The sequence below is a fragment of the Myotis lucifugus genome, unplaced genomic scaffold (assembly GCF_000147115.1).
Source record: "Myotis lucifugus unplaced genomic scaffold, Myoluc2.0 scaffold_54, whole genome shotgun sequence".
NCBI lineage: Eukaryota > Metazoa > Chordata > Mammalia > Chiroptera > Vespertilionidae > Myotis > Myotis lucifugus.
The window spans coordinates 491698-507183 of record NW_005871102.1 but is presented as its reverse complement, the minus strand read 5'-3'; the positions used below and the strand labels follow the sequence as shown (position 1 = coordinate 507183).

At 34.7% G+C, this 15486-nt stretch overlaps 1 protein-coding gene across 9 annotated transcripts in view; it reads right to left on the bottom strand.

The window, feature by feature from the left end:
- The window catches only part of SUCO (SUN domain containing ossification factor), a 53244-nt gene that overhangs the window by 23893 nt on the left and 13865 nt on the right, over positions 1-15486 (bottom strand). For 5 of the 9 annotated variants that reach the window (XM_023753938.1, XM_023753939.1, XM_006088908.3 and 2 more), the window contains exons 4-15: positions 13128-13279; positions 11975-12112; positions 11593-11749; positions 10806-10929; positions 9946-10082; positions 8839-8906; positions 6495-6602; positions 4990-5095; positions 2866-2886; positions 2605-2660; positions 1564-1655; positions 286-351 (exon numbers count right to left, since the gene is read on the bottom strand). In XM_023753938.1, coding sequence (XP_023609706.1) covers positions 286-351; positions 1564-1655; positions 2605-2660; positions 2866-2886; positions 4990-5095; positions 6495-6602; positions 8839-8906; positions 9946-10082; positions 10806-10929; positions 11593-11749; positions 11975-12112; positions 13128-13279 — 1225 coding nt within the window. Of the gene's footprint in view, positions 1-285; positions 352-1563; positions 1656-2604; positions 2661-2865; positions 2887-4989; positions 5096-6494; positions 6603-8838; positions 8907-9945; positions 10083-10805; positions 10930-11592; positions 11750-11974; positions 12113-13127; positions 13280-15486 lie in introns of those variants that run through there. The other 4 variants (XM_006088909.2, XM_006088910.3, XM_014456015.2 and 1 more) reach the window with 4 other exon arrangements.

Below are 15486 nucleotides of genomic sequence, written 5' to 3'. Positions count from 1 at the left end.
CTCCTTTCCTCGCTGTAAGGAATTTGCCTAATATTATGAGCACTTAATTAAGAGTAGAACTAACTTATGCTTGTGTTTTTACCTCTCCTCTTTCTTTTCATCCATCCTTTAAATTTTATTTCCATAGAAATATCTTTCAAAAATCAGTATCTAAATTCAACTCACAGTTGAACATTTGGAGGATGAGCTTCCTAGACTACACCACAACAAAATGACCACATATGTCAGGGAGAAAAAGTTGAGAAACACTTTAACAGTGACTGGGAAAACCCCCAACGTACTTACTTGTAGCAGAACCAAGAAGGTTTTTTGAGGCTTTATCCTCCCCAGTATTATAATCCAATGGATAATCTGTTTAAAGAGACAATGAAGGTACTTACACTGAGAACTATCTCCATAATATGTTTGAAAGCTCAGATTATGTCAAAGTCAGCTAACATTTAAAACAAACTTTATAATAAATATTCATTATACATCTAAAATATGTTGACAAAAAGAAAATGAGATTCAGAAGTCACTTATCCAATAGATATAAACCAAGGAAAGTAATTCTACTGATTAACAAAATTTTAATCAGCATTTATAAGACTTTTATTCAAGTTTTCAATGTACTTTACAAACCCCTCACAATGTCTTCATTTCATTTATAGAAAAACTGAAGGGAAAATTTAGATTGTTCAGATTATGGTTTAAGAGATCTTAAAACTAGGTAGGAAATGATAAAGTAGAAATGGAGAGTGTCATAAACCCTCCTGGGGGTTACTTCAGGCTCACAGGTGTTTTTCAAAGTCTCAGGTTTCAATATGCTTGCTTTTGGCTCCAAAGCAAATCAAAGGAATTAATACTCAATTCTACTATTTCAGTTGTCTTATGAGTTTAATAGGTTTTGGGCCTGGCATAGATAAAGAATTGTAATTTATAGCACAGATATTATGGAAGGAAGCTCCAATTACAAATACTGATTGATAAGCTTGGAAGACAACTCAAGTTACAAAGTAGAAAATCATTTTAGAAAATAGGTTTAAGAAAAAATTAGTTAAGGTTGAAAACAACAACAAACCTAAAGTCTAAAGATAACCATCATATTAATTTTTTAAACTGATCTATAGTTACCCATTACTAGACAATTTAAAAAAGAAAAAATCTATAATAATAAAAGCATAATATGCTAATTAGACTGGACAGCCAAACGACCTCCCGGGAGAAGCCACAGCAGGGGCCGAAGCAGAGGTGGTTAGGGGTGATCAGGTAGGCAGGCGAGCAGTTAGGGGCAATCAGGCAGGTAGGCAGAGTGGTTAGAGGGATCAGGCAGACAAGCGAGTGGTTAGGGGTGATCAGGCAGGCAGGCAAGTGGTTAGGGGTGATCAGGCAGGCAGGTGAGTGATTAGGGGCAATGAGGTAGGCAGGCAGAGTGGTTATGGGCAATCAGACAGGCCAGCGGTTAGGAGCCAGCAGTCCTGGATTGAGAGAGTGTGCAGGTCGGGCTGAGGGAGGACGCCCATCCCAACCCCCTGCATGAATTTCGTGCACTGGGCCTCTAGTATATACATAATAGTCTCTTACCATACTCCTCATCAAATAATTCTTGACGTTCTGACTGATACTGGGAATCAGCAATTTCTTCATATTCTTCCACCATGCTAGTGCCAAATACCCTATTAACAACAACTTCATTAAAGATTCTCAAAACAAAACAGAGTTAAGAGTCATCTCTTCACAAAAAATGGTGAAATATATTAACTTTGGTCATGTTTTGAGGGCCATTAGCTTTTGGACTTCAAAATGACTGCTCCTGCCCTGGCTGGTTTGGCTCAGTGGATAGAGCGTCGGCCTGCAGACTGAGGGGTCCCAGGTTCGATTCCAGTCAAGGGCACATGCCCAGGTTGCAGGCTTGATCCCCAGTGGGGGCATGCAGTAGGCAGCTGATCAATGATTCTCATCATTGATGTTTCTATCTCTCTCTCCCTCTTCCTTCTTCTCTGAAATCAATAAAAAATATATATATTTAAAAAAAAAAAGACTGCTCCTTACACTGCAGTCAGCCACTGTTAATGTAAAATTAACCTATTTAAGGCATTTACAAATATAATGACCAAGTTCTGACATTAGTCTAAAACAGCCGTGGGCAAACTACGGCCTGCGGGCCGGATCCGGCCTGTTTGAAATGAATAAAACTAAAAAAAAAAAAAAAAAAGACCGTACCCTTTTATGTAATGATGTTTACTTTGAATTTATATTAGTTCACACAAACACTCCATCCATGCTTTTGTTCCGGCCCTCCGGTCCAGTTTAAGAACCCATTGTGGCCCTCGAGTCAAAAAGTTTGCCCACCCCTGGTCTAAAATGTCTCCTGTATTACTGTGATAGCAAAACAGCACAAGTAAACTAAACCCAACACATAAAATGATCGTTATTTTTACTTAACAGAGGAAATTTTGACATTTTCTTAAAATCTATTCAAGAGCAAAAAAGGTTTAGGAGCTTATATTTCCATGGTATTAACTTCACTTAATAGAAAATTACTTCTTCACTTTAAACATACTGGGATTTTTGTGTATCGCTTTATTTATAAACCACTCAGAAATGTATTTTGTTCTGTGTTACCTTATAAGGCTTAATGGACAAAAGTGCTCTGATCCAAAATGGGACACCAACTCCACCTAAGAATAAAAGCATATGAAATGGGAAGTTAACACCGTGCTCTGAGATTATCCAACAATGTACTCAGATTTTCATTTATAACATTTCTAAAAATAAAGTTCTCATTTCCCCAAAATCAGTACTTGTAAAGGTTTGTGTGTTTTTTGCCATGCAGTAGTATGCCATGCCCTATTATCCAATATTGCAAAAGAGAAGGTTGCTAACCTTTATGTACTTGATGAACATCTGAAGCAAGAGAAAGGAAAAGAAAAAGAAATCAGTTCCAAAGTCTGGATAACATGCCATAAGCAACATTTAATATTTGTAAATTTTATTGCACAATTAAAGTACAGAAAGCAATGTACTTTGATGGATAAAATTGTAGTACCCTTAATTCTTTACAGAAATCAAAGCAATGATTTAAATTTTTATCATCACAACTAGAAAGTACAATCTCACTGTGATGAAATAAATTAACTTTAAGGCTATTAAGTTAACCTAAAATTCATTGCTGCTGTTTTATTTCTCAGTTAAGAAAGTTTTCTAAAAGTAAAAAAGTCTCTACAAACAACCTGTGGCTTATATTACTTTAAATATTGTTATGTATCATATATATACCTACAAATGAATTTATATACTAATACATATGTTGATATACATATGTACACACATATTGAAAAAAATGATTAACTAGCATAAAATGAAATATTTTACAATATTGTACATAAATTGTTTTAGGGGAAGCATGAGTTTTTGGTATACTCTGATAAGGCAGGCATTAACTTTAAGCACTAGAAGATATACATATCAACCCTCTTTAAAAATATAAGACACCAAAGAGCACTTTGTAGATTTGGGTTTAGTTCTTTTGGGATATGAAAAATCAAGGTAAATTTATATGACATTTAATGTTTTTTGGTTTTAGACATAATTCTACTGAAAAGAACTTTTTAGAAAACTAATTGTCAAAATGCTCTATCATCTCCCACCATCAAAAGACGAGGTAGGGAGATTTTTCTGTCATATTTTTATGCTACAAGAAAATGCTGTTTCATTATTAACAAAGGAGATGGTGTAAAAGAGGATCCTCAGAATTATTTCATAACATGTCAACTGTATGAATTATAAAATTAAATACAACTGTATCACCTGCCAAATAATTGTCAATGCTTTCCCTCATCACAGTGTAGAAACTGTGCTAATATAAAAAGGCCATTAAACCATTATTTCAGTATTCATTTTAAAAGGAACTGAAAATGTACCTTCATTTTTCTGAGAATAACAGCTATTTTAAAAGTAGAATTTAGCATGTTTATACTGAGTAAGAATACTACAAGTTTACCCACTTATAAAAGCCAATTTAATATATGCTTAACAAGACGCAGACAGTAAAATCCCACAAGATAATTAGTAGCTATAAGTTTCCACATTTAAGGAATAAAAGGGAGAAATTAGAGCTGTTGTCATTCCAGAAGGTCATATTATGGACACAATGGTACTTTAAAGTATGGCTATTATTTTAAAGAAAAAAAAGGAAGGAGGAGAAGAGTAGAAAATTCCCATATTTAGTATAAATCAGTGATGGCGAACCTTTTGAGCTCGGCATGTCAGCATTTTGAAAAACCCTAACTTAACTCTGGTGCCGTGTCACATATAGAAATTTTTTGATATTTGCAACCATAGTAAAACAAAGATTTATATTTTTGATATTTATTTTATATATTTAAATGCCATTTAACAAAGAAAAATCAACCAAAAAAATGAGTTCACGTGTCACCTCTGACATGCGTGTCGTAGGTTCGCCATCACTGGTCTAAATCAATTCAAGAGTGATAATTCTACTTGACTTATTGGTAGAGAAAGCAGCAGGGATACCGAATAAAAACATTTAAAAGTTGACTTTATTTGAAATTGGTATTTGGACACACAGAATATTTTACTTGAACATAAAAGGCAAAATCTATAACAACAACAAATAACTGGATAGTAAAGTTGAAATGACTCAAAAATCAGATTCTAATAAGAAGTCAGACCTGCTTTAAAGACTTCAGTGACTAACAGATATAGGTTTTGAAATGAGAAATATGATATTATGAAGATGAGCTTTTATATAAAGACTCCCACAAATATCAAAAAAACTGGCATAGGTTTCCAGTAACACCAAAGGGAATATATTACTTTTGTCTCAGAAAATAATATATCCAAGTAAAATTTTTTTAATTAAATGTTATACTTCAGTAAATTTCCACTTAATTTTTCTAATTTCTAAGCAGGTGTAGTGAGGTTATAAAGTATGAGTAACAGGTGTGTTTTCATTCTGGAACACTGTCTCATATGTGTAAACATTACCTTCACATATTTTGCATACATCTGTTCATCTAAAGGGAAACTCTGGACGTTCCTCTCATCTCTACCATGGAAAGTCCCTAGTTTAACCCACTTATTTGTGGGATACCTAGAAAATAGAAATATTCTTGTAAAAAATCATGAAACACATATTGAGAGGTCCCATCACATCTTCAAAATATATCATTAATACTTTTTTCCGCTCCAGGTGAACATAGTGACTTAACATAGTTTAAATGTGAGTTAAATATTGAGTGGAATACATACATTTTCTTTTCCAACTAAAACTCTGACAGGTTCCTTTTTATGGAGAAAGAACGTTTTGAAAAAATCACACCATTATCAAATAGAAGGGAAGACAAGAAGATGAAAATGGGATCAGGATTGCTTCTTGAGAGGGCTTTCAAGTAAACTGGAGGTTGTAAAGCAGGAAGTTGCCAGATTGTTGTGGAAGAAGGAGGTGCTACTCTTCCTGTGCTGACCAGTGCGTGATGAAATAAAGTATAAATAAAAATACTGATGGACAGGGAAACAGAAGAGACCCTTTAAAATCACATTTGCATTTCACAAATCTAATATAGCTATACCATCTTGAAAAGGAAATCTAATATAAAAAACCTAAAATTATTATTTATTATAGCATGTGCTCTATTATCACAAAAACACAACACACACACTGTCAGAGCTGATATGGCCATTTGACATTATAAATATTTAGAGCTTAGAGAAAAGTGATCTGAGCAAGATTAGTGGAGGAAAAAATGGATGGAATTCTCAGAGGTCTTGAAGATTTATTTTCAAAATATGTAATGCTCAGTGTGAGGTGGGGAAGAAACGCCATGGAAAACCCTTCATGATCAATAATAGAAGGATGGTTAAATAAATAACAGCATCCTATATGGCACATTGTTGGCACTCAAAAAGTATTTATAGAATGAATAAACTCCTCCATTGGGGAGAAAATATTAAATACTCATTTAAAATAATCTGTTTAAAAGACAAAGAATATTCTCAGGATGTAAGCAGTAAAAAATGAATTTACTTGTAGGATTAGTAAATAAATACATAGAAAAGATGAAGGAATATATAACATGTTAATAATAGTTATCTTTGGTTGACAGAATTGTGGCTCTTTACCGAATTCCTTACAAAGTATGTTTAGTATTTCTTTTATCATCACACACACCAACAAAAAAGTTTCAAAATATACTTTAACAAAAATATACCTCATTATATAAATTCATGATATAAATTACTCATTTTTTTAAGAACATTCAAAAGACCTCATCTTAGAAGGCAATTAATATATTGTTGTTAGAAGCACTATATGAGTTAATGAAAGTAAACTACTTAACAAGTGCCTACACTACAGTAGTATTATTACTGGTCCTATAAATTAATACATTAATATAAAACATAAAATAATTAAAATTTTAAAGTGATCCAGTTAAAAAAATTTTATTCTAGAGATCCAGCATAAATGTTATAGAATCCAATTTAGAATTTACCTGTCACTGATAGAAACCAGAAAGTCTTTAGGGGTAGAAGAAAATAATTCATAATTTGCAATATCAAACTGCTTTACTTGAATTGGTTCACAAAGTTCAATAACAAACCTTCAAAAAAAAAAAAAACAAGACAATTTAGATAAACCAATTAAACAGTTCATATTAAACATTACATTAATAGTTTGCATAAACCAGATGTTCATAAAGTGACTCGTTTAAAAAGGAAGGAGGAGGATTTGCAGCCTTAGTTATCTATAAGGGAACAACAATATTTCCCAAGCATATCTTTAGTGGGGGAGGGGAGACTACAAATAAACAGATCTTGATTTTATGCCATAATATTTTTTAAAAGATTATTTTTTTTAATGAGAAAGGTCATTCTTAGAGAAGAAATGATCTCACTAAGAACAGCTATTAATATAAACTGACTAGTCTAGGGCAGTTTGGCATATATATTGTCTCAAAATATACCCAGGCTTTGATTTAGCAATACACTTTTAGAAATTTATCCAAAGGATACATGACTCCAAACATTCATTCTTGTTGATATATTTTAATACATCAAAGCACAGTTTGGGGTTTGAGGATGGTAGTCAACCTAAATGGTTAGCATAGGCCGTGGTCAGCAAACTGCGGCTCTCGAGCCACATGCGGCTCTTTGGCCCCTTGAGTGTGGCTCTTCCTAAGCCTTAGGAGTACCCTAATTAAGTTAATAACAATGTACCTACCTATATAGTTTAAGTTTAAAAAATTTGGCTCTCAAAAGAAATTTCAATCGTTGTACTGTTGATATTTGGCTCTGTTGACTAATGAGTTTGCCGACCACTGGCATAGAGGATTCACAAAGGAGGACTGATTTCATTGCCCACCCAGACAATAAAATACCAGACAGCTGTTAAAAATGGCACAAGAAACTATATATTCCCATTTTATAGAAATGTGGAAAATGTAATTTATAGTGATAAAAAACAGATCTGTAATGGCTGTGGTGAGGGGGGTAGGAGGAAAAATTATAAAGGAGCACATGAAAATTTTGGGGGGAGATGGATATGTTCCCTATCTTTATTGGGTTACGGTATCATACATAAAATGTCAAAGTGAACTAACTGTACACTTTGACATGTTGCAGTTTAGTGTACATGTAGTTCATTGTATTCCAATGATGCCTCAATAAAGCTGTTTTTATTTTTATTTTTTAATGTGTGTTTTTTTATTTCAGAGAGGAAGGGAGAGGAAGAGAGCGATAAAAACATCAATGATGAGATGACTCTTGCACGCCCCCCACTGGGGATCAAGGCCACAAGCCGGGAATGTGCCCTGACTGGGAATTGAACCATGACCTCCTGGTTCATCGGTCAACACTCAGCCACTGAGCCACGCTGGCCAGGCAATAAAGCTATCAAAAAATTATGCCAGAGACCTATATTTATGGACATGGAAAAATGCCACAAATCTTGCTGCTTAGAAAAAAATGAAAAATATGATGCCATGTGTGTAAACTAAAACTGTATATGGCATTTGGAGAAAAGAAATACTCATGACATCTAGCACCCAATACTTTAATAAACTATTACATAAAATGAGATCATATACCGACAAATGTTAAATAAATCAAAAGCATTAAAATTAACATATTGTGTTTAATCTTGGACAACAACAGAATCAAGTTCTAGGAAATGGTAAAACAATCAGGTGTCAAAGAGATACTCATGAAGCAAGCAAGTTGACTTGCGCTGAATGCTGAATTCTCACCCTGGGTCAGATACCACGTTAGATTATTTAATCCATCCTTAAACTGCAAAGGCTATTATCTCCATTTTATAGAATTATTTAATAAACACTAATTGGTTATTTCACATTTTCTTCTCTGTCTTTTAGTAACAGAACTCTGCTAGATGTCACCGGTTTGGTTTGGGGTTTTTGTTTTGTTTTTTACCTCCTTCATAGGAAAAGCATTTTGTCCTAATTTTGTATTCCAGGACCTAAGGTAAGTACATTACCAGCACCAATCAATCACAAGTGCTTGTTAAGTGACTACATGAACAAAGCAATCTAACCCCAATACAAAAGTTTAATATAATATGTACATACTAGAAGCCCAATGCACGAAAATTTCATGCACGGGTAGGGTCCCTAGGCCCGGCCTGCGATCAGGGCCGATCGGGGCCTTCTGGCTGCCGGCTGGGGCCTTCCTTCGTTCCGCCCCGCCCCCGAGTGGTCAGCACACGTCATAGCAAGCGGTCAAACTCCTGGTCAGTCAAACTCCCGAGAGGACAACTTGCATATTAGCCTTTTATTATATAGGATATATAGAGTGTATTGTATTAAATTTTATATTACTTACCAAATCTTAGTGCTGCAAGGGTTCAACATATAAAGATCCATATTTTCTATAAGAATAGCAGACGTACTCTAGTTTAAAAAGAGGGGAAGGAATAAATTACTTAAGTAAAAATATTTATTTCAATTCTAAAGCTTTCTAGGATTTTTATATTTTTTAGATCTTAAAATACACCTGACTCTGAAACACTCATTTGGGAAAAAACACTAATTTGGCTAAAAATTACCAGTTATGGCTATAGCACTGTTAGCCTTAAAACACATTTGAAATTAAATGTCTATTACTATAAAGAAAAATGATTCTCTACTGGCAATTTCCTTTTTAAAATTTCACACAGGTTTAATTAAAAACAAGGAACATGTCCTTAAGTAGGTAAATGGATAAACTGTGATATACATCCAGACAATGGAATATTATTCAGCACTAAAAAGAAATGAGCCAACAAGGCATGAGAAGACTGGGACAAAACTTAAATGCATGTTACTAAGTAAAAGAAGCCAATCTTAAAGGCTACATACTGTATGATTCCAACTACTTGAAATTCTGAAGAAAAAACTATTAGGTACTAAAAAGATCAGTGGTGGCCAGGGATTGGGGGAAGAAGGGATGAATAGGCAGAGCACAGAGGATATTTAGGGCAGTGAAAATACCCTGCATACTACCAAAATGATGGATACATGTCATTACATATTTGTCTAAATCCACCAAATGTATGATTGAAAACTATGGGCTTTGCATGATAATAATGTGTCAGTGTAAGTTCATCAACTGTAATAAATATATCACTCTAGTGGGGGATATACTGATAATGGAGGAGGCAATGTAATGTGTAAGGGGAGGGGGAATAGGAAATCTCTGTGCCTCCCTCTTAATTTGCTATGAACTTAAAACTGCTCTAAAAAAATAGTCTTCAAAAGAAAAAAATAAAGAGTGCAGTATATCAACAAATATAACTTAATTCACACAAGAGATCTTTAAAAGCATAATCCTACATTTATTAGTGCATTAGGAAACAGCTCATGTTAAAATATAGTCCCCAGAAAATCACTGCCTATATTTATTAAAGTCACTAGCTTCCTGTATGTGTAGAAAAATTTTATACTTAAGTACCTTGGCTTCTGGATTAGCTGCCAAAATTTTGGCACCACATTCTACTGAGGCATAATTATTTCGATTTTTCTGGACCTTTTTTGTGGCATGTAGACCTCCATTAGAAGATGCATGCATCGACTGGCCTGCAGACAAACCTTATTACAAACATATATATGATGATTATGATTGAAAATAACCCAGCAACATAATGATCTCAAAAGCAACAGGATGCTGTCTAGAAATGAACAGGTTTTAATGCTTAAGAGATTATTTTTAAAACCCATTGAGAAATTCAAAATGCTTCACCTCAATCGCTTTAAAATACCCCAATCACACAAATTAGCTACAAAAATCCACATTGCTTAACTTATGCTTAAATAACACAAAGTGAAGTTCATCCACAAGAATCAAAGCTCTTAAAAATGTAAAATACATATTTAATTCTATTAAGGATGAATGCTACTATCCTCTATCTTTGTCCCCAATATCAAGAATTCTTAACTCTGAGAATTGGTCTACAAGAGCAAAAAGAAAGTTAATAACTTTAGTCCAACTGTATTTACAGTTTAAAGCTTTATGACTCAGAACTTTCCATACCTTAATTTTTCTCTCATAAATTAAGATGAAATCACTGCTCTGCTATCTTTACCTTATTTTATCCTCAGAGTAATTTACAAGAATGAATTTTAATTAGAATTAAGCTGTATGTAATTATACATAGATAAATTACATATAGGTAATTAATAGCATTTTGGTAAGTATTATCTTTAAAAAGTTTTCAAAGTTTTCTTTTATTTTACTAATTAAAAAGAGAAAAGTATATTTAACAGTTCCTTTATAAAAAAATAAAATAAAAAGGAATCACAGTGCTATCTTACTTTTTTCTTTTTCTACTTCCATAACTTTTTTCTTCCACTCATCAAAAGTTGGTATATCTTCTGGTTCTTTGGGACTTGTTACAGATGCAGGGTCAATTTCTTCTGGTTTTATATAATCAGAACTCTGAAAGAAACAAAGATTTTAACTTTCACAGAATAAAAAGACATCCTTTGCAATTTAAATAGTTCCAAAGAGGACATTTTTGGCCTTTATCTGAAATCAAAGTAGAACTCAGAAGGAGAAAGGAAAGTTAACTGCCACCCTGGGATGAGCCCTGTTTTTATGGTAAGAATCACTCTTCCATATGGTAAGCCGGTCTAGTATTTCACACACAAATAATGAAAGGTAAAACATCCCTTTGAAATAATTCTGGTTGAAGAGCCTAAATTTAACCTTGTATTATTCAGTTAAACTAATATTCTGAAGATATCTAAATTTAATAGTCATAGCTGCTTTTATATAGCTCTCTAGAACCTGCTTAATTAAATAAAGACTTTATGTATCTGATATCAAAGGGTGATAGTGGCAGAAAGCCACTTAATTGCATGTAATCAAAGAGTTCATATGAGAAACAACTTACACATAAACAGTGTACTGGCAACAGTACCATGAAGTATAAACTTGCTCTCAGGGAGCACAGCTCCCTTCTGTTTCACATTCTTCATTAACTACTTATACTTAACCCCTGATTTTATGGCAAATATGGTTAGCAAATTACAAGATTAGCTAACAACAAAAATGTGTCGTAATAACAAATTAGAAAATAGTGCAATGCGTAATACCTACCTCATTTTTTAAATTTAAATTATCTGAAGCATTCAATGCAGATTTTGGATCACCACCACCCTGATCACTTGCTGAAACTTTTGATGCAAATTCTGATTTTGTTATCTTTCCTTTGCCATGTGCAGACGACACATTTTCTATATGCTGGCCAACAAGGCTATTTGAAACCAAGAGAGACATTTAAACAAATTTTAATTAAATAACAAATTTATACAATCTAAACTGTTACAATTATCACATACAAAGTAAACCGAAAAAGGAGCACACGGGGATCAGCTTTCTCTCAATCAAAAAGTGGAATCAAGCGTCTCCCAAAGCCCAGTCGAATATGACACTGCTGTTACTACAGAGTCATACAAAGGCAACTGCTGCTCACACCCACCTTTCATGGGGACTGACAAAGGAAGGCTGATCAGTGGGAACACTGGCATCCAGGGCCTCACCAACTTCACAGTCAGTTTCAGGTTGCTCAGTTTCGCGTGGCTTGGCTATAGGAATAGTACCAGATTTTTCTATTTCACTAAAAATAGAACAAAAAAACAACAAGCTGGTAATTTTATTCACGTTACGTAGAATAAGTTAAATGGTATCAGTGATTTCCAAAACATAATCTAAGCCAGAAAAGAATACTTTTCCTTACATCACTTCCATTTCACTAGAGAGTCATGTTCAATATAATGAGAAAATAAGATACTGTTCAGATATATACTATCTAGCCTTGAATTCTTTCTGGAACAAGCATTTAGTATTTAAAATTTTTAAATACTAAGCATATCTCCTAAATGGTAACTGGAACATCTCTGTGTACAGTTCCTTCACCCCGGCCCTTACATTCTTAAGAAGAATAGGTGTGGTGTGTTTTTTTAAGTGCTTGTGGTAAAAAAAGAAAGAAAAAAAAAGAAAAAGTAATGATAATAGTATTAACTGACACATATATTCTTACTATGTGCCAGATTTTGTCCTATGCACTGTGTGTGTGTGTGTGTGTGTATATATATATATTAACTCATTTGATAAAGGAAATCCTTAAAGTAGTATTAAGGAAATTTTATTTTGTTCTTTGTACTATTGCTCGAAGGAGCTAGGAGAATTTCGTAATAGGTTTTCTAAATTAAGATAACTTTAAGCCTAAGTGTTCTGAATATTTATTATCCAATTTGAAAAAGGTAGGTATTCACACAAACACATAACTATATATTGGAATGACATAGTGATACTTAATGACTAATCTGATATTTGAATTTTTGATAATTATAGAAAAGATCACTCAAGTATTATGTTTCTTAAATAACTAGAACCTCACTTTACCTAAATGATATAGAGATTTCATGGCTGGAATCTAATCAGTTTCACTGCATTAGACAGCAAAATAATCATTATAAGATTATTATACTAAAAAATAATAAAAACATAGGCACTATAACTTAGGTCTGCTATATAGCGTAAACTTCAAATGTGAATAGCAAGCTGACTGTATAAAGAAATTTTTCTATCTAATGATATTCTTTTTCTTTTCACTCTTTCTAATCACTTACTCAAGTTTTGAGATTGGAATGATCTCTGAGGTAGATGAACTGGAAATATTTTCAATGTTTTCACTGCCCACTACACCGGAAGAATCTTCATGTAGATCAATTGTAGAGTGTGTCTCAATAACAGGTGGACTTAACGTTTTTGACTCTGTATTCTGTTTGAAAGAAATTTATATTAAATGTTGAGATTAATAAATTATCTCTTTAGCTGAACAGGACTATTTAAAAAGTATACCTCAAAAGTGGCAATATAAAGAATGTTCACCAAAAGAGTGAAAATCCTTTCTTCCAATATTACCACCCTAAGGAATATAGTTCATACTAAAATACATAAACGAGGACAAAGAAGCTTATCTTTTGTCTCTCCTATTTCCTATTTTGGACCTACAAATAGTTCCCTCTTACTGTAATTAAATAATCCTACTAGCAACACAGAAATCCTATGTAAATATACAAAATAATACAACACACAGTTCTTGCCCTTGAGCAGTTAAAAAGATAATGAGTATCAAAAACAACACAAGGCATGTACAAGTAACATTAGAAGGCCATTAGGAATCTTGCTGCTCTTCAGTCCTGGGTGTTCTGAGCCATTTGCCCCTCCCAAACACAGTCTGAAATCTACCTAATATCTACTCATGTTTGAAAACCCCTATCAGTACCTCCTCCCCCACAGTCAACCCTAAATAGAATTAGCCATTCCTCTTCCTCTAGGATCCAATGTTCCCTGTACAATTTTATCACAACATCTGTAAGACCTCTATACCTCTCTTCTTCCTCAACTCTTCTATAAACACCTTGAGTAAAGACTATATTTATAGAAACCAAGATGGCAGCATAGGTTAACGCCTGAGTTTGCTGCCTCGAACAACCACTTCAAAAATACAACTAAAAGACGGAACGGACATCATCCAGAACCACAGGAAGGCTGGCTGAATGGAAGTTCTACAACTAGGAGGAACCGAGAATCAGAGGAGGCGCAGTGCTGAAGTAAAATACTAAGGTGCGGAGTGCGCGCGCGGCGCGGGCTGGTGGCTGAGGGCGCGGTTGTCTGTTTCAATCCGGAGGGAGCCTCAGACTCAGAGCTCCAGATCCGGGCGAGTCTCTAGGGACCCAGACTCAAACGGGAGAAGCGGGACTGTCTGGCTACGGTCCCTCCGAGGTTTGCAGCTGTTGCTGGGACAGAGAGGCAGAGCCCCTGGGGACGGACTGAGAGCTGCCATAACTGCTCCCTCCTCCGCCCTGTTGATCCCCTGGGACCCGCCCCGCCCAAGCCCTGCACAGAGGCATTTGCCGGATAGCCTCAGGCAAAAGCTAGATTAGCACCTCCCTAGAGGACACAAGTTCTTCCACTGCAGACACAGCTGATTAACACAGACAGTTGGCCTGGAGGTCAAATCCCTCTAGTATTAACTATAACAATCAAGGCTTAACTACAACAAGACTGTGCACAAAGACCACTAGGGGGTGTACCAAGAAAGCGTAAAAAAATGCGGAGACAAAGAAACAGGACAAAACTATCAAGGGAGGATATTGAGTTCAGAACCACACTTTTGATTGCTCTCAAGAGGCTTCTAGAGTCTGTCGATAAACTTGATGAGATGTACAGGAAATCTAATGAGACCCTCGATGGTGTGATAAAGGACCATCTAGAAAGTAAGCATACACTGACTGAAATAAAGAATATTATACAGACTCCCAACAGCAAACCAGAGGAGGGCAAGAATCAAGTCAAAGATTTGAAATGCAAGGAAGCGAGAAACACCCAACCGGAAAAGCAAAATGAAAAAAGAACCCAAAAATACGAAGATAGTGTAAGGAGCCTCTGGGACAGCTTCAAACGTAGCAACATCAGAATTATAGGGGTACCAGAAGATGAGAGAGAGCAAGATATTGAAAACCTATTTGAAGAAATAATGACAGAAAACTTCCCCCACCTGGTGAAAGAAATAGACTTCCAAGTCCAGGAAGCGCAGAGAACCCCAAACAAAAGGAATCCAAAGAGGACCACACCAAGACACATCATAATTAAAATGCCAAGAGCAAAAGACAAAGAGAGAATCTTAAAAGCAGCAAGAGAAAGAAACTCAGTTACCTACAAGGGAATACCCATACGACTGTCAGCTGATTTCTCAACAGAAACTTTGCAGGCCAGAAGGGAGTGGCAAGAAATATTCAAAGTGATGAATAGCAAGAACCTACAACCAAGATTACTTTATCCAGCAAAGCTATCATTCAGAATTGAAGGTCAGATAAAGAGCTTCAAAGATAAGGAAAAGCTAAAGGAGTTCATCACCACCAAACCAGTATTATATGAAATGCTGAAAGGTATCCTTTAAGAAGAGGAAGAAGAAGAAAAAGG